The sequence below is a fragment of the Lepisosteus oculatus genome, chromosome 9 (genome assembly GCF_040954835.1).
Source record: "Lepisosteus oculatus isolate fLepOcu1 chromosome 9, fLepOcu1.hap2, whole genome shotgun sequence".
In the NCBI taxonomy this organism is placed as follows: Eukaryota; Metazoa; Chordata; class Actinopteri; order Semionotiformes; family Lepisosteidae; genus Lepisosteus; species Lepisosteus oculatus.
In genome coordinates, this window is record NC_090704.1 from 19,066,326 (window position 1) to 19,086,126 (window position 19,801).

The following is a 19,801-nucleotide window of genomic DNA, read 5'->3' on the forward strand; positions in this document are numbered from 1 at the left end:
ATAGACGACAAGGTAGGAGCTCCGAAGAGCAACCAATACTGGGTGAAGAGCAGAGGTTTTCAGAGGGTTTAAATATTGTGAGTGGAGGAAGGTACGTTGATAGATGGAGTGTCGTGGTTGGTTGATTGACAGGAACAATGTCATTTAGAAGAAGTGCTCGGGGCTGGAGTGTAATTAGAGTGAGTGCGTTTCCTTATGGGAATCTGGTTGGATGAGGGCGTAACAGTATCATTTCCAAACACGAAAGAGAACTTATGAGCAGAAAGTGACGAATTGGCACTCCAATTCTCTAAGGCAAACTCATTCGGCCCGCAATCCATTTTAAAGTCTTTTCAAGACTTTTCCCAGTCTATTGTATGAGTCCTGTGACAGCAGAAACACCAACTCCCATGAGCCCTTCGCTCCATTCGTATCACGCAACAGTTGAGTATTAACGTCCTCCCCTCCCCTCTGGAGTAGAACTAATTAGATTGGCTATGTTTACACAGATATCACTGTGAATCTAGTAGTAGAAAAAATGCTATCGTCTTGCTAGTAACACGTAACTGTGGTGAAGGCAAGTTTTCTCGTGGCTGAAGAAATAGCTAAATTAGGGAGACCATTCTGTGAGGGTGATTTTCTAAAGCGGTACCTGTTAAAAGTCAGTGAAATAGTGTGTTCAGAGACAGAGTCTGCTTTCGCAAACATCAGTCTCACTAGAAATACTATGGCTACTAGAGTGGACAAGATTGCTAAAGATCTACAAGAGCAGCTCTCAGAGAAAGCGACCAAATTTATTGCATATTCACTTGCCGTTCATATACGTTCAGGATTTTATGCCAAAGAATTAGACTTTCTTGCATCAAAGAAAAGAGTTTGGGTTTCTGGCTTGGCAAAGCAACAGTAAGCTAACAGTTTGTGATGCAGACCTATCCTTATTTGTGTTTGTTTTGTTTTATTTATTTCAATTCATTATGTGCAATATAGTTACATTGCCAAAAACTACCTAAAATTGTTTATCTTATTTTTATCTTGAATACATTTTCTTTTAAGAAATGCTCACCCATATTCTTAAATAGAGGAATACTGCAGCAATATTTTGTTTGTATAGGCTACATCCAATTGCATATTTGGAAAATGTACAATAAAATTCTAATCAGTATTTATCTCTGCACGTGTGGCCCGCGACACAATTAAATGTTTTTAGTTTGCCCCTCAAAGAAATGAGTTTGACACCCCTGCTCTAGGACAATAGTAAGCAAGCCTCTTTGATTTAGTTATAAAAAAGGTTTTACTGTAGTGCAGAGAAATTATTAAACTACCTTATCTTAGAAAAAACATCATTTTGTAAAGTTTAGAATCACAATGTAATCAAGAGCTCTGTCTGTAGCAGAAACGTAAATATTGACTAAGTCTAAGACATCAGAAACTAAAATTATCCTGAAACTTGGTTCACACCTTACCCCTTCTCTCATCGACAGACTTGTTTTCATCTAATTCTCTCTTTCATTTGTAGGTTTCATTTCACACCTCTCCTCACCTCTCTCAACCTCACACCACTTGATTGGCCACTCTGATTCTCCCCTGCTTATGCCTCCTCCTTTCTTCTGGCTTTTGTTTTCCCATGCTATATTATCTTTTCTGACTGCCCTATCTTTCTTACACCCAAAGAAAGCTCCCCAGTCAAAACATTGTTTCCTTCCTTCTCTTTTCAGCATGGAATAAACCTATTACTTTGTAGCCTACACATGCTGACACAGCTACCCACCTGAACTACAAAATGTGAATATGTTTTGTTCCACTGCTATGATCAAGAAGATGAAGGTGGCCCCCCAAAGAGGTGGTTAAATCCATGATCTGGGAAAAGCGTGTCAGTCCCAAACTTTCCAAAGAGCTCAATGTCCTCATCATCTCCTACGATCAAATCATAGTTCCAACCACTTTCTTCACACTGGTGAAAGTGGAATTGTCTGCATCTGCACCCTGAATGCAATTCAACTTTAAAACCAGTTAATGCTTACAGTACGTCCCCACTGAAGAGCACAGTGTCAGTGTTTGGCCTTTTTCACACTTGTCAGCCCCCTTACCTGGATAGATTGTGTAATCTCCATCACCTCCTGAAATCTCATCACCCCCATCACAGCTAGAGTATCATTGACACTCCCCTCCACATTATTATGTTATTTCCTCTGTAGGGAAAACCGGTTCAGGGACGCCAAATATGTAATCATAGTGGCTCTCTGAAGGCACCAGTTCTGTAGGGTTTGGGCATTTACTGAGACAATTATTAATTGTAGCAGTAAATCACAAAGTTGATTCTTTTGGTGGCTTTAGAATCCAACCATGCGATATAACTCAAACAACGCACACACACAGGTACTAATACACGAGGATACATTTATTAATACATAGAATATGCATATAAACCTAACAGATCTTATCGAGAGGGTTATCAGAATACAAAAGGTATATTCAGTCAGTTACAAAGAGTTACACATCAAGAGGACATACGTTCAGTATATCATTCATTAAGACCGTTTCGTAAAGTGAACTTGGTTACAACTTCTACATTAGATACTCAAAACAAGTACATAACTCTTAGGAATTAAATTGATATCAACTGGTTTGGATAACAATTGAATTCTCGAGCTGTAATGCATTGAAGTTGAATACTCATCCAATTTTTGGGGATTCAGATCTCCTGCGGGCACAAAGAAACAGTTGCAGGCTGTTGCTGTCCAATCCGCGCTCTCTGGCTCGGTGCCAGGCTGTGCTGTGCGGCTTGCGACGGTGCGCTGCTGATGCTCACTGTTGGCTTTAACTAGCAAAGTTTGTGCACAGGAGAAAAGATGACTGTGGGTCCCAGCAAGTCAGGAAGAGGACCGGTTCGTTCCTGATGAAGAGCTAGTTCTGAATAGTGATTCAGCTGTCCACAGTTCCGACCTGTTCACGAGGCCTGCTGCTGGTTACTCTCTGGCAACCTCCACTCTAGACTCTTAGAACAAAGGAAAGTTCTGGCACTCGGACACACTGGCCGTTCCGTGGTTGTCCGGGCTGAGTCTCAGGATGGTCAGGAGGCGCGCTGCGAGAATGTCCTGCCCTTGGGATTCTCCTTTGAATTCCCTTTAGAATTGTTGAATCTGAATCTTGTCTGAATCTTGTTGAATCTCAATCTCAATCTCTCAGGCTCTCTGTGTTGCCTGTTTTTACCTGGAGGAACTTCAGCTCATTGATTGGCTGAAAGTTCCATGGGCATCAGAGTCCCACGTGGGTTACTCGGCCCTACCAGTCCCTGATTGGTTGATCAAGGTGAGATATGAGTCACTTAGTCCTGACACTTAGGAATGCAATCCAGATGTCCAACTCGCACTCCCTAGACAGATAGGCGCCAATGGGTGACCATTGATCATGATAGCCAGGCTTAGCTAAGTGCATCCCCCTTTGGGAGCTGTCCTTGGACCTTAAATCACCTTGCATGAATGGTTTCTCTGTGGCTGCACCACAGAGATGAACAGAGAAATAAGGCCTAATTTGGGAAAGCTCAGAAACACTTAATTCTGCCTTATTATTAAGCCTCGCCGCTACACCTCCAAAGTCTTCTGACTGCCCTGATTTCCATCATAATGAATAATCATCCATAGCACCCAATGAGTGTATTACTGGTGCTTACTTACTTAAGGCGGTGGCTCTATAGGTGTGAGACACTTTGGAGTACTTGTCTTCTGTAACACAGGAGATATTGCAGCTTGTACCAATATGCATTGATTTGGAACTGGAATGCATCAAAGGAATGAATAAGGGGATGCTGGTATTCAGGGCCCAGTAAGTTCAGCACAGACTCAGAGTCATTAATGGAACAGGATGTGTCCTCAAAACAGTGTGTGGCCTCTCAGAAAAAATACAATATCTTTGTAGAGACATGAAGACTGATGCTTTCATTCTTTGCATCTCCATCTATATTGTTAAGTTCATTGACAAAGGCATAAGCCTGGCCAACTACATACTGTAAGAGTCATACCCATTGCCACCTTTCAGGTATTTGTAGCTATTGGAATTTCCAATGCCATGGTCAATAAAAATATATAAACATTCCTTAGACTTAGCTTGACATCATTCCACTTTGTGTCAGAGATCTTTGTTTAAGTCAAGTATTGTTTCCCATGTGAGCACTGCTCATTTGTTGAGGTTCATTTTCAAGGCATTCGTGCTCTGCGGGTCAGAGATATTTAGCCTTGGAAATACATTTTTCTACAAATTCTATAAACTTTTTCAATCACATTACTGAAATCAATCTAAGTCAAAACTTAAAGGTTTCTCCAAGATGCTGAGAGAGTCCATAAAAAACATGAATTCTACCCAAGGTGTTCTCTGTGAAAAAAGAAGGAATCTTGTTTCACAAAACCTCTGTTATTTTCCACTGATCAACAGAATATTCTGAATAATGCTTAGCCGGGCTAAACTAAGTTCCCCCGTTGTTGACCTTGTAGCCGTACCCCAAGAAGACAAACTATGCACAGACTGTTTTTAAAGACCAAAGGCAGCAAGACGCTACTTTGGCACAGATGCTTGAAGCCAACAGTTAGGCAGTGCCAGGCAAAAGCTCTCTCTCCTCTGTCTGCATCAGGACCCTCCCAGCACATAGCAGTGCAAGCTGCCACAGACTAATCCATCCCATCTCCGTCTTGCCATCGCAAAGATCATCTCATCAGGGATGCATGGACAAAATAGATTTTGGAATATAAACTTCCTTATTCACATCCTTGAGAGTAAAATGATTATTCCAAATGCATGTTCGATGTTTACTTCATAGTAGAAAATGCATATTTACTTGTATCAGAGAATAAATGTCATTTAAATATATGAGAGTGATAGAACTTACAGTACAAACTAGAGTGTTATAGTCAACGTGTTTTTTTAACTCTTTAAATGTATTAACTCTTTGTAATACAAGAGTGAATGACTAGTTTTTTGTATTACAGCAGTTCATTTCACAGATATATTCTATTACGTTTGTTGTCTTTATGCATGATTTTGGTTTTGTATCACTAAATTGTACCTCTGCTTTTGATTCAATTCAGATCAGGAGAAGAGTTCTTCATTTCTCAACAAGTTATAACAGTTCTTCCCCATCACATGGAATTCCGCTTACTGTGAACGCTAAAGACTCAATCAGTCCAGCTTTATCTAATTCTGCCATAGTTTTCAATTATCAGGTGTTTTCTTCACTGAGCCAGCTCACACAGCATCATGGGATCTCCCCTAATTTAAGAATTAACACCAAAGAGATATTAGGAGAACAAGGCACTCGAAACAATGAGGTGTTTTAGTGATTTATTGTTTTCCAGGATTTTTCCAAAGACATTTGTGTCTAAAACCCTTTTGGTTGAGAAATGACTACCTGGCCAAGTTAAGGAAGCAGAAGTGACATTAAGAAGCAGAAGGAATTAAAGGGTGGGCACAGCACCATTGTGTTGTCAGGAGGTTAATGGATATCATAGGCAGTGAGGTTGAATTTCCCAATAATAAAGATAGTGGTTATTGATGGCAGATGCAGACGGTCACGAAATTCCACCTTCAGATTGTGAGGACCCTCCACCACAAACATATCTCTCTTCACTCTCACTTTTAACTAAAGAGAGAAAGAAAAAAATGAATCAGTCAGCAGCTCATTACGAAGGAAATTATTTGCTTATAAATAAAGTGATAAATAGTTGAAGGCCAAATAACTAAAACTTGAAATGTACAGAAATAAAATAAGGAATTCTAAACTGTATACAGAAATAAAAGTGAACAGATAATCTGAACTTTAGTTCTAAGTTAAACAGCGCTCTCTCAGTATTTAAAATTATATGTATGATTTTATAGTAGATTACGGTGCCTGCTGGAATGAAACATCGGTACGACGTTGAACCCAGATCTATTAACAATGTGCCTATTGCATTACATTTTCTGATGAGGGTAAAGATAATTTATCAGTTCCCAACTAAACTCCTTGCAGTGAAATGTTGCAAAATGTATTATTTTAGTACTTGTATTAGTATTCTAAGTGGTGTCATTTTCAAAATCCTTTTGTTTATGTTCACTGTGTGAATATAAATATAAATGCAGTAAAAAGCAGTGCCTTTTCAATACACCATACGATGTTTCATTCCATGTATTTTTCCATACAATTTGCAAAACCTGTGCATTCTTTTTACATCACAGCAAGCACCTTTTGTGTTATTTTGCTTCACTTCTGCTTTTGTCGTGAGATACCACGACTAGACTAGAAATTGTGCCGCAACAGACCTGTCTAAGGTTAATCCAGCCTCATGCCAACAGGCCAACATGCAATTTAAGGAGTTGTATTTGAAATATAAAGGATATCCCATGCAAGGCAGCATGGTGGTGTAGTGGTTATCATTTCTGCCTCACAGTGCTGGGGCCCTGGGTTTCTTCCCAGAGTCCCACTAGTAGGGTTCAAGGAAAATTGGCCCTGTTGTGAGTATAGGTCTGTGTTTGTTTCTGTGTGTTCCCTGTGATGGACTTGCATCCCATCCAAGGTGTATTCTGTCTCGCACCCATTGCTTGCCATAATAGGCTCAAGCTCCTTGCGACCCTGAATTGGATGAAGTGGTTAGAAAATGGGTGAATGGATATCTCATGCCTTAATTAAAATGCATGTGTAATAGAAGAATCCATTTGCATAACTCAACAACGTATTTTTTTTACTTTGTAACACAAATTGCAATGGAAACTTAAAACTCACTGAACTCAACAGGTGCAGCTGTACAGTATGTATACTGATGGAAATAGAAACACAACATTTTCTGAAATGAGAATACTAGTTATAGCTTACTGTATGTACTTTCACAAAAAGGACTCAATTTGTTTTAAGCCCTCTGACCAGCAATACAGCTTGTGCAGTGAGGCATTGCAACTTGCCAGTCACACGAAAGCTCGTTAGGTGCACTTTTACCCAACGAGGTGTAACAATGCCTGATCAAGACATCTTTAAAAAGGTTTTAATTCAAAGCTTACTGTAGGTCACTGCAAGAAAAAGGCCACACTTAGTCAGTTTTCTGTGCATTCCATAATGCCTCGAATGTCACCAGAAACAAGGGAGAGGGCCATTGGCATGCTGCAGGCAGGCATGTCATGTGCCGGCGTTGCCAGCCACTATGGAGTAAGCCGCCCCAATGTGTCCCAATTGCAGAGAAGGTGTCAACTTAGAGCAAGGCCAGAGGCACTTTTCTCACACCTCCTAGATGTCACACACGACTGGTTTGGGCCAGACAGAGGCTGCCATGAACTCATCAGCAGTGGCATCAGGTCCTCTTCATGGATGAGTCACTCTTTAGCCTGTTCCACACAGACAGTAGGGCCAGAGTGTGGAAGAGGGGAATTGCTGCGTTTCTTTTTTCCATGAGTATATATATGGATAATGCCTTTTCTATATGAAGACCCCTACTTTCCAAGAAATCGGAGAAAAAGTGCAATAAATCTTTCAATGTATATTTAATGTTGGCTCTAAACAGCCTAAACTGAACTATATTGTATTTTTAGGTGGATTCAGATTCCATTGATGGAAGTAAATTCCATACTAATTGCTATTCTGGTACTTGAAGAAAGTATTTATTGTAGCCCACATTGCAATATTCCTTTCTTCACCTTTCTAATTTCCTTTTTTAACTATGCTTTGTTGTAACCTTTTCTTTAAGTGGTTTCTTTAAGTCTCTGCTTGTTAAATTATATTAAGACAAGAAAAGGTTTAATTAAAAAAATCATAAACCATAAATCAGAAAATTCTGGACACATTTACACAAACCCTACAAAAACATCTCCATTGCACGTAGATGAAGTATACCAAATAATATTCTTTTAGAAACAGATATAAACTAAACCTTTGAATTTGCACTACTGCACAACTAATATATGCAGTAATTGTGCTTAATAAACATTTTAGAATTTTAGAATTTTTTTTCAGGCAACCTACATACTTATAGCACATTTTCTCGGGTAGGATGGCCACATCTGGGCCTGTCACCACCTGTCTATAGAGACAGGGTGATATCAAAGCGGGCTTGCCTGGGTTAGAGGAGAGAGGAGGGAAACACCTCAAACATGGGCTTCACTGACTTCAGTGAGATAAAGAGAGACACTGGTGATAAGAGAACCTGACTTATAGTATCTCTATCTCTTACCTCTGTGACAGTTCCTTTCTTGAAAGGGAAGGCCTTTTCAATCTGCTCTGCTTGCCAGCTCCCCTTGGACATTGAATTGACGACAATTACACCACCATCGTCTTGGAAACGGGGATTGAAGTGCAGTGCAATGTTCTCTGAATCACTCCCCAGGTTAACACTGAATCTGAGGATAAAATTAGTGCAGATCAATAACATTGTATCTGTCAGTATATTACTCCCTATTCCCAATTCCTAAGATACGTCTTCCCTTTCCCTCCTCTTTCACTATAGCTCTGCCTTTGAGCCTCTTCAGTATTCAATAACTGATGATCTCTAGGTGTGAAAAACTGTTAATATCTTACTGAAATTTAGTAACAATCCTTAAGCTGCCATTTAATATTGCTCGGCAGGACTGGGGAAATCACTGAGTTTTATACCCAGAACTGAAAGAAACAGGATGGCAAGAATTTTAATAGAAAGTTACTAATGTGAGTTTCAGGCTACATTTTAACTTTTATTATGATTATTGATCTAATCTAATTCTCTCAGTGCAGGATTGGTATCATTATACACTATTTAATATAAAATAGAATCAGCAGTTACTTAATGTTATATCCACCCATTTTTGTATTCACTAATTTTAAAAAAGTGTGTTTTCAGGCAAGCACCTTCACTAGTTGAGACACTTGAGAGTTGCTTTCAGGATATTCTTAAAAAGGAACTAAAGGTGTTTTATGAATGTGTGCAATCTGCACTCTGTTGTGAAGTATCAGAGATATCCCTTTCTCCCTCAGAGCTCTAGGTACTTAATTAAACAAACATGAATCAGTAACATACGCGTCAGCATCTGGAGCTATCTTCCCCTCAATTCTGATGACGGTGCCTTCTTTAACGACTGCATTTGTCACCGAAAACACCTGTCAAGATATCACACACAGCAAGTGGTCTACATCAAGATTTTAAGTCTGTGTAATTATTCATCCTTCTAATGCACATTTGTATATACAGTATGAAGAATGAGCTTTAAACATAGGCAATTTTTGCATAAAAAGTAATGATGGAAATATTGTTTTCAGTTTATTCATTTTCACTTCATCTATTTTCCTTTTGTTTGTAATACCGAAACGTTTTTGTGACTTGGGCTTCAAGGCTGCCCTAATTGTATAATTAATCTTATAAAATGTAAAGTATCCTAAAGGGTTATGTTCAAATTTTTACCCCAAATGAGACCCTGTGTTTTTTAACCAGATATACAAGATAGAAAATCAAATATTTTTTAAATTAGACATAAACTTATCTAGGTATTCTGTTATCCCCCAGCATTATAAAATGTGTACAAGACAAATTGATTCCTTTGAAGAAGAACATAATAAAAGAAGCAAATGAGAGGAGATCATTCAGCCTATCTTGGTCACTTAGTAAATTAATTACTTAACTGAACTAAAACTTCATCTAACTATGTCTTAAACTTGCCCAGAGTTTTGGTCTCATGTCAATAATTGCATTGGGAATCCTATTCCATACAATCATAACTCTCAGTGTAAAGAAGAACAGTGAAGCATACACAGCTATCTAAATGATTTTGTCTCTCAGTAACTTCTATTTTTCACTACTATTTTTGCATCATCTACAAATTTACCTGGTTTACTAATTTAATCTACATAATTATAGATCATTGCACACCTATACCCAAACTGAAGTTGAACCCCAGAAGTTGAATCCAGGCTAGCTGCATGTTTCTGCAATAACAGAAATATTTTCATGCCCATGTGAGGAAATGGTCACAGCTGAATCAGTAAATCAGCACAGAGTTACTGCCCTTTTTTAAACTCTTTGAAATATTGGAATAACACAAGCACTTTTTCTCTACATGATGAAATATTAGTAGAAGAATATATATATATAAAATATATATAATTATATATAAATATATATACATTTTAACTATACACAGTGACTACAATGTTGAAGTAACCATTAAATGTCATGTTCAGACACATTTGTGAAATTCTGTATTTTAAAGAACCCTGGTTTTATTTAGCAGGGACACATATATTTGAACACCAATCTCAAAGAGTTTTACAGTATTAGGGATTGATCAGGCAGTAAAGAACTGTCGTTTATTATGAAACAGATGTACTATAAAAATTTTAAATATTGCTCATCTTACCGACATTTTGCTGTAATGGATTAAAAAGGCGACTAAGCAGGAATCCTCTAGTGGAGAAAGAGAGATTTGGTGATTATTCATATAACAATAATAAGGTGAAACATACAGGATTTACAGACGCTTATTTGTGCAAATTAAAAAGTCTATCTTTACTGTGGTAAATCAAGATAACATTGCATTAACTTAGGAAGCCAGAAATAAAAATTAATTGTTTTTTATGTAGCCCTTTAAAGGTGGATTCTCAAAGAGCTTAAGAGAATGACAACAACAAAAAAAATAACAATATATTGTTAGAAATAGGGGGTTACGAAAATAGTGATATCAATATTCATAAGCCCCAACTTGTAAGTGATTTCTCCAGAATATACCTGAGTGGTTAGTATAAGTAGAGGCAGGAGAATTCTTGGTTCTCTGGCACATCTTTGGTGAAAAGAGTAATACATTGGGCACACTTAGTTAAACAGATGTTCATTAACAATATCAATACAAGCACTACACTACACACTACATCAACAGATAACAAACAAGGTACTATATTTATACTGTAGTATATGCAGACAAGGCATTACAGAGGCCTAACATCATAATCACCTAGAAAACCCCAGACTGCTACTGAGTATTAAATTCTTTAATAATACCCACAGAGGCCAAAATAAATGATAAGCTTCCTTCTAAATAATAATAATGGACACTCCACTCAAAACACTTCACAGACCAATGGGAAATTTTACCAAGATGCCAGTGTCATGCTCGTAAACCCCTCCTCTTAAGGACGCTCCATCCCTTCCTTGTATTGTACTGATCTCCTACACCTGCCTCCGGTTCTAACCCACCGTGCTATATAAAACAGAGTTCCTGCCAACCTAGGCTCAGCTTTGGAATATGGATGCCCGGAAGCCCGCCTATCAGCGAGTCCACAAGCGACTCTACGGCACAGTCTTCATCATGGCGTCCTGACCTTCTGGATTAGGGAACGTGTGGTCCCGTGACCCCCCTTTTATTTCCCCGACCCTGCACCGGATCCCACTCCGGCTTTTAACTCTGTTTGTCTGTGTCTGGATGGATTTCCCAATTATGGACATTGGAACATTCATGGAATTCGCCTCTGACTCCCTTGGACTGTTTGCCTCAGACACACAAACAACCCCCTATTGTTCCAAATCAGACTCCAGCCTTTTCCAATTCCTGCAAACGCTGTTGCATTAACTAATTAACCAATCAGACCTTTCCTTCATCACCGCACCCACTACATCCCAGAATGCTTAAGCCCTCAACACCTTCACCTCAACGCTCAGTATTGGTTTTTCACCAAGTGGAGCTCCTCATCTCTGTTCCGAGATTAATTGGCTTCTGAACCTCTGGCTTCCTGACCAGTGCACCTGTCTTTGACCACGACTCTTGAACTGAGATTCGGATAACTACACTCAAATTTTGTTTCTAACTCCCCTTGCTTTCTTGAGATCTATTAGTCACCACATAGGGTCCTATTATTCATCTGGTTAAGTGCCATAACGGTACTGGCCAGTGTGATATGGCAAGAGCATATATAATAAATACACTGAGCAGGTTGCACACTATAAAAACAGTTAAACCGTGAACTTATTAACAGTTAAATAAGTTAACAATTTATATTATTATATTTAACTTATTTTGTTAAAGTTAAATATAATACATATTTTGTTAACTTATTTTGTACATTTTTTTGCTTCTGAATTTTCATAAAGAGTTAAGATATGGTTTTGTAATACAGTAAGTACATGTCTATCTGCAAGAGAGAAATGCTCTCACAGTCCTACCATCAGTTAGCCTTATTGAGTAACCAGTTCTTCCAAGGGACAGATGTCCTGGGCGGGCAATTGACATCCCACTGGCCATTTAAACCAGTTTTCAGACAATAAAGCCTGGATGCCCAGAGAAAACACAACATGTGGCCACTGTAATTTAAGACAGATAGAGTCTGGGTGGTACTCTGTGCTGCTATTTGGTAACTATCATTACCAAATAGACAATAGCGAAATATTACCAAAATGTTGGATCCAGGATGAGTAAAATGGTAGGTTTATTTAAACATATGGTGACGTGGAGTGCCGAAAAGCTTTGTTGAAAAGAAATTCTAAGGTTAACCCTGAAGCAGAATCACATTTAGTGTTAAAGAAAGGTTTTGTCATGCTTTTGCATTAACAAGAATCCTCATATAGGATAAATATTTTTCAGCTTTTACTACTCATCAGACACTATATACTGTAGTAGGCACTCAATAACTTGCTAAAAGATGTGCTACTTATATTTGATTTTCCTCTAGAAAAATGACTATGATAGGGCATCACATGTTGCAGGCAGCTGGCCAGTACTGTAAGGTCCTATAGAAGAAGATTAATCAAGAATTGTGTTTGGCTTAGCAGGTAAACCGTTTCATGCTCAGATTAAGGAAGGAGATGGTCTGCTAAAAAGCATTAATTTCCAGAACTCTTGAAGTCAGTATGATGGCAGTTGAGGACTGTCAATACTTCTTTGGACAAGCCATACACAACTACTGTAAAAGAAAGTTTGGAAGGATTTTAAACTATAAGCTGTCACACTCGTCACTAAACTCTTCAAGAATAGCATTGAATTTGATCATTGCGAGAATGTCACTATTCTGTCTTCTATCTTTTAGTCTCTCTTTTCACTTCAGTATAATGATCCTCTTCATCACAATGTTAAAAAATATTGAGATAAAAAAGAAAAAAACTGACAATGAATTAAAGTTGTGAAAATGAAAGCCTGTTTATTTAAGACTTCTGCAATTTCAAGGGCTAACAGTCACTATAGTACATGCTTTTGACCGTATCCCATCTGGTGCACTTTACAACAGTCTACAGAAAAATATGAAAATGTGGGCAATTCAATACAAGACCCATGCAAATTACTATCACTGTAATTGATACTCACTATCATAATATTAAGAATTAATACAGCATTCTTTCTACAATATATTGCTGCCAACGGTGTTTCTGCCAAAGTATTAGCTCATGAATTCTGTTGTGAATACTTTTGCAATCAGTATACAGTATGTTAGTTTTGGATATTTTTTTGCAGTTTTTGCTGACGTATACTCTTATATAAAACATAATCACTTTTAAAAAAGTAGTATACAGTAGATGCAATGTTCATGCAAAGTACCATCATCATCATTTTTATCACTTTATTAAAATTTAGATACTATGGGTAAATAAAAGTAAATCACTACTATGACTATAAAACTAAAATAATTAGCTTTTACATACAGTAGCAACTAGCAATTTACTATGGAATACAGGTCTCTGCATCATGTTTAATTCACAGTATACCTGTCTCTTTTGTTGGATTGCTGTATTATACAATATCCCGATATGATGTACCATGAAAGGCACCAAATCAAATAAATAATATTATGTTTACCTCAATGAACCAGGAGAGTTAAACTGTCAGATGCTTATTGTTAAGAACTTCTGCAATATATGGAATTTTCTGGTGTCACATAATAATATAACCAGAATTATGATATCTTTATATAGTCATTTTAATAATGTCTAATCTCTTAATTTTATTTTAAAAAGATCACAATCAAAATATAATAATATAATACACTTGAAGACTTGAATATAGTTTAATCATTCTGTCTTTCCTTACATCGTCAAACCAAAACCCAGCAGGACACCAGGCAGGAAGCCTAACAACCAAGTCCCCCCAGTGAAAAGGCAGCAGTCACCTCAGGGATCAGGCCCCCACACGAGTCAATTGCAAGAGAGAGGTTACTTACTATAATTAACATTAATGCTTTTACCTATGAGAAGAATCACTCACAGTTCTGAGCTCCTGAAAGCTTCTTCCAAATGTGGTTCCAGGTCCCTCAAGTGGTTGTTCAGGTACTTCTGTTTCTACATTATTTATACAGTGCTGGAACTCTGGATCCCAATACTTTTTCTACCTTTTTTGGTAACATCTGTGATTATTGGCTGAACTTTGTGCTTCCAGCCCCACCCAATTTCTTCATGCCACAACCTCTCCTGTCATCCCTTAATTTCTCTTGTAAAGCAGTTGTGACTAATTTATTATTGAATTACAAGGGGAACTGGTTAACAGTACATTATCTTAATGTAGTTCAGGTGGGTAGCTGCGTCAGCATGCGAAGGCTGCAAAGGGACATGCTGAACATTCCATGCAGAAAAGAGAAGAAGAAAACACAACGTTTCGGTTGTGGAGCCTTCTTCGAGTGTGTACATCATCTTAATGTACAACTTCTGATGGGCAGAATGAAAGAACATGCGAAATGATACAAATGGGAGACGGAAATTCATTCCATCTATCCATTTGGTAGATAACTGATCTCATCCCGCTGTTTTTTGAAGGAATCCAGAATACCAGTTTCAACAACATGGCTTAATAGCTTATTCCATCCTCCCATAAATTTTAGGATAAAGAAGTGTCTCCTGTTTTTAGTTATAAATATACTTCCCTCTAGAAATCTGTTGGGTTGACTCTGTCAATGCCTTTGAGGATTTGGAATATTTGTATCAAACAGCACTGTAATATTGCCTGTTCAAGACAAAAAACATTCATTTACTTCAGCCTGTCAGTGTAGGATTTTCCCTTAAACTGTTTAGTTAACTGGTTTTCTCCTCTGGACTCATTCCAGAGCAGCAATAAAATTTCTATACTACGGTAACCAATAGTCTACAGAATTTTCTGTGAGGCCATTGAAGTGTGTTATACAATTTTATCATGCCATTCTTGATATCAATTCTGTGCTTTCAATTACAGTATACTGTATATCTTAACATATAATTTACTTTCCCATATTGTCTGAAATATGCAAGTAACTTGTCACCATACCGTAAATATCTCAGTTTTGAATAGGTAGCCTCTTCTCAGTGCTTCCCATTGTGTATTTATAGTTTACATTTTACCAACTTAATGCAAAAACCTATTTGATTTCCATTTGCTACTTCTACAGTGTTTGCTCATCATCCTAATATGATATTAACTGAAAACTTTAACAGTTTAACTCTGGACCTTTGATCATTCGTATAAATTAAAAAGTTCAGTTTTCCTTGTATGAATCCCTAATACTGATTGTGGTACACCACTAATTACTTCACACCAATCAGTATTCACTCCTTAGGTGCAATCTCTACTTTCCTTAACTCTATGTACAGTAAGCTAATGTACAGGTAATTTAAATCCTGTTACATCTTCTGAAATCTGGTATTATGAAAATACAGTATACAAAGCATTTCTACTTTTGCAATAAGCTGGCAAAGATCATTGTTTGACATAATTTGGTGGCAAGGGTATAATACTTATAATTATTGGGTTAATTTCTTGAGAGGTTCTTAGTACAGTATTAATAATAGTGTGTCATAAATAATACTTGAATACTACAATTCTCAAGAGTAGGTCTTGCAGAATAGATGTCTAAAGAGAAAACTGAGACAAACTCTGAAAAAATAAAAATTGACCACAGCCTGGAGGGGGAGAGTGTCACAGACCAGGGAAAGCAGGAGTCCCAGAGACATGTGCCAGCATGACAGAAATAAACACAGACCAGTTTGGCTGAGTTGTATTCAAACAGGCCAAAGATACTTTCTACCCCAGATTCATCGGCAGGATTCCTGCCTTCGCACGGATACTCTCACGCATTAAATTTATAATACTGTGACAAGATGAGAAATCAACTTTAAATAACCATTTCCTTCACTCAAAGAGTAGTGAATACCTGGAACAGACTTCCCTAATGGCAGTTTTAAGATATGCTGCCAGGTGGCCAATACCAGAACTCTGGGAACTTTTAGGACACGTCTGGACAAAATATGAATCTAATTTAGCTTCTAAGAGTGCAAGATGGTACAAATGGTCTCATTTCATTTGTGTCTGTCCTTATGTCACTTAATATAAATTAGTACTGTCATTTGTTTGCTTTTTGTGTCCTAATTAAATGTAAATGTCCTGAAAATGTTTGTATAAAACCTGTGATGTCCTATTGTGCCCGTTCTGCTACTCTTTCTATTAAAGCATTTGACAGTACTAGTGTCAACTTGTCATGCCTAAAGATCTACTTTGAATTTGAATATTTAGGTTTAAGGCATGGTTATTTAAATATCTAAGAAACAGATTAAAAACAAATGGGCCTCTTTAGTGCATGTGTTTTATCCTTGAGTAGACGGCAGTGTTTGGATTCACTTTGTTAAGTCAGCACTGACAGTACTGTTGAGTCAGAATTGTAATGTTACAGGACGTAAACATTTTAATTTTAATGGTCACAGAGATGCTGAAATGATCTTTTAAGAGTTTTAAGGAAGAAATTTTACAAGATATTGGAAAATGTATTTTTACTCATTGTCATTTGAAAAATACTCATTATTCAACAGATAATCCAAAAATCTGCAATATACTGTATATGACTAAAATGTGTTCAGTTAATGAGACAAGTACAAAATAAAATAGCAATGATCAGGTTTTCTCATTAAATGTGTGCAGAGGCTCTTTAAGAGCTAAACAATTCACAACAAAGAAATTGAAGACTTCGAATGAGACTTCACCCTTGCAGAATAGGTGACTGTGGTGAAGTACCCCAAACTGAGACAAAACTTTTGTAGAATAAAAACAGACATTTTCTGATTTCCCACACTCTCACACATTAAAATACACCTGAAGAAGGCTCCACGGCTGAAATGTTGTGTTTTCTTTCCTCTCTTTTCAGCCTGGAATAAACCTATTACTTGTTCCTTTGCAGCCTATGCATGCTGACGCAGCTACCCACCTGAACTACTTCAACCTACATCTGCTGCAACCCACCATGACTTCCTCCAAATCTTTTTCTAGATCTTTTCATCATTCCTTCTCTTCCTCCCTGGGTCACTTGCCCCCCTCTCTTACTAAACCAGCATTCTGTCTCTTTGCAGCTATCTGTTCCAAGACCAGGCTTTCTAACCACCTTCTATTCCTTTACAGATGTCGTCGACATAATATCATTTATTCCTAAAGGATTTTGTCTGAAATTTTGCACTTTTTCTTTTGACTCTGATACCACCCAGAGTAATAAACAGATTATCCTTTCCGACAACAACATCAGAGAGGCTAAAGAATTTCTACGGCTGACAGCTCCACGTCATCTTCCCTTTATAACTGACCTCATTAGATCTCTCAATCCAAACTCTACCAGTTTCTCACTACAGAGAAGGATAAAAAAACATCTTCTACAGAAGAAAGCCATCAGCACCCGTAACAACTTCACCAATCCTAACCTTGTTGTGACTATACCATCTGACCTTTCGCTTTCACAGGATGAGCAATCCCTCCTCAGCAAAGGCCTGCTCACACATGAAGAAGGCTCCAATGCCGAAATGTTGTGTTTTGTTTCTTCTCTTTTCAGCATGGAATAATCCTATTACTTGTTCCTTTGCACATTAAAATATGCGTAGGGAGCACAAAGATACAGCTTAAACTGCAGTCTAGCACATAGCAATCTTTCACAAAATAAGGGATCTACTATAAATCACCATGTCTTTCAGTATAGACTACTGTTCATATTGTGAAATTTGTTTTATTTTCCACTTAAATTAAGGCATTTTCCCACATATAAAACTGTCTGTCCTGTAGACTGTATGCAATTTGTATATGTCCCTTTTATCTAATTCATGCTGTTAAATGCACTGTCCTGCAACATTTCCTGTTAATGCTTTGGCAATACTTATTGTATGTCACCTTGTTATGTAATTATAGCTGCTTCTGAATTTTACTGTTGAAGTTTTAAGGCATGATTTTTTTATTTTCAAATTGACAGATTATGAACAAATGGGCCTACTTCATGCATCACCGTGTAGAGTTTGCATTCACTTTGCTAAGTCTGCACCTACAGCACGGCAGAGTGAGGTTTAAAGGTGTGATTATTTGAATTTTAAAGGTCACACAATAAAGGCAAAATGGATTTTCAAGGATTCTGAGAAAGATAGGCAAAAAGATCCCAGAAAACATATTTACTCTCATTGTCAAGTTATATATATATATTAACAGCATGATCATAACGAATAATACCAGACCCACAAATATGTATTGAACCAGAGAGGAGTAATAATCCAGACACACTTGGATAAACAAATATATATTACAATAACAAGACACAAACTAAACTACACAACACAAAACATACAACTCACAGGTTACGCTAGGTACAGTATTTACAGACAAGGCATTTCAGAGGCCTAACATTCTGGTCACCCAAAAACCCCAGGCTGCTACTAAGCATTAGCTAATTAATGTATTGAATACACAAATTAGCTGGATAACTTTAATTAAAATGCTGAAAAAGTACCTGACAGGAAAAACTTATTTTGCAATATTATTTTCCGTAAATAGCTTGGAAAATACATTTAATCAATAAAATGTGAATGAATGTGAATGAATTAGGACATTTGTAATAGAAAGCTAAAGGTGATAAAAACACAACAGGATGTGAAGAATTAATGACAATCTATTGAATAGCTGATAATAAACTGCTTAGCCGGATGTGTACTGTAGTAAGTACTGTACAACCTACACCATTCTAATCAAGGCAATCAATACTCAGCCCAAAGGGAGGAGATAGTAGATGGGGACACGGGGTACATATAGCAAAGGGGTATATAAAAGAACCAGTTATGTAAAGGGCCTTCTAAAAAAGAAGGTTTTGAGTTTAAATTTGAAAGAGGTAAGAGAAGGTGCTTTGGGGCATAATGGGAAGAGGCTCTGTCATCCAGAGTGTAGACAGGCTTAGGGGACAGAATAAGAACAGAATTAGAAGAGTGAAGGTTGCAAGGTGGGGAGTAGGATGACAATAACTCAGACAGGTACTGAGGTGCCAAGCCATGCAGAGCCTTATAAGTGAGCATGACAATTTTGAAGTCAACAGGAAGGCAGTGCAAGGACTCCAGGACAGGAGTAATGTGATCAGTTGCACTAGAACTGTTCAGGATTCTGGCTGCCAAGTTTTGGACATAGTGGAGTTAGTTCAATGAGGATTTAGAAACCCCAGTGAGTAGCACATTACAGTAGTCAATTAGAGAGAACACACATGTGTTGACCAGCTTTCCAGCAACAGTTAGTGATAACATAGGACATAGAGTTGAAAGAATGATGTTTTGACAATACGTGGGTCAAATGTCAAGCCTGAATCAAATATCATCCCCTAGTTTTTCAATTTTGACTGAAGCTTAAGTATAGTACCATCCACATACAGGGATACTGCATTGGCTTTACAAAGTTGATGGGGGAGCAATAAGCATGACTTCAGTCTTGTCACAGTTAAGGAAGTCTGAGGTCATCAATGTTTTTGTCAGAGATGTGATTAGAGAGAACAGAGACAGCCACATCACTATCAAGTTTAATATGGATGTAGATTTGAGTATCATCAGCATAGAAATGATAGTTTAGACCATACAATAGAGCCCTGAAGAATACCAGACAATTTCAGAGATAAATTTACCAAGAG

The 19,801-nt window shown here is 37.6% G+C and overlaps 1 protein-coding gene across 2 annotated transcripts; it reads right to left on the reverse strand.

Moving 5' to 3' along the window:
- Positions 1–5,296: 5,296 nt before the first annotated feature.
- LOC138241197 (galectin-1-like) lies at positions 5,297–14,202 on the reverse strand. 2 transcript variants are annotated; one of them, XM_069194241.1, is made up of 5 exons: positions 14,140–14,202; positions 10,315–10,361; positions 8,982–9,061; positions 8,163–8,328; positions 5,297–5,608 (listed from the first exon to the last, which is right to left on the reverse strand). In XM_069194241.1, exons 2-5 carry the CDS (start codon positions 10,318–10,320, stop codon positions 5,462–5,464), a joined length of 399 nt encoding a protein of 132 aa, XP_069050342.1. In that variant the 5' UTR covers positions 10,321–10,361; positions 14,140–14,202; the 3' UTR covers positions 5,297–5,461. The 2 variants fall into 2 exon arrangements, with proteins under 2 accessions (XP_069050342.1, XP_069050343.1); XM_069194242.1 differs by having other exon boundaries at positions 10,315–10,359; positions 14,120–14,185.
- Between the last annotated feature and the right edge of the window lie 5,599 nt (positions 14,203–19,801).

What these genes read in the sequence shown, in the direction of transcription:
- LOC138241197 (XM_069194241.1), bottom strand. An exon ending in ATAGCTCCAGATGCTGACGC is followed by an intron (nt 8,329 to 8,981) that starts GTATGTTACTGA and finishes TTTTATCCTCAG; the next exon opens with ATTCAGTGTTAACCTGGGGA. An exon ending in AGAAAGGAACTGTCACAGAG is followed by an intron (nt 5,609 to 8,162) that starts GTAAGAGATAGA and finishes TTCTCTCTTTAG; the next exon opens with TTAAAAGTGAGAGTGAAGAG.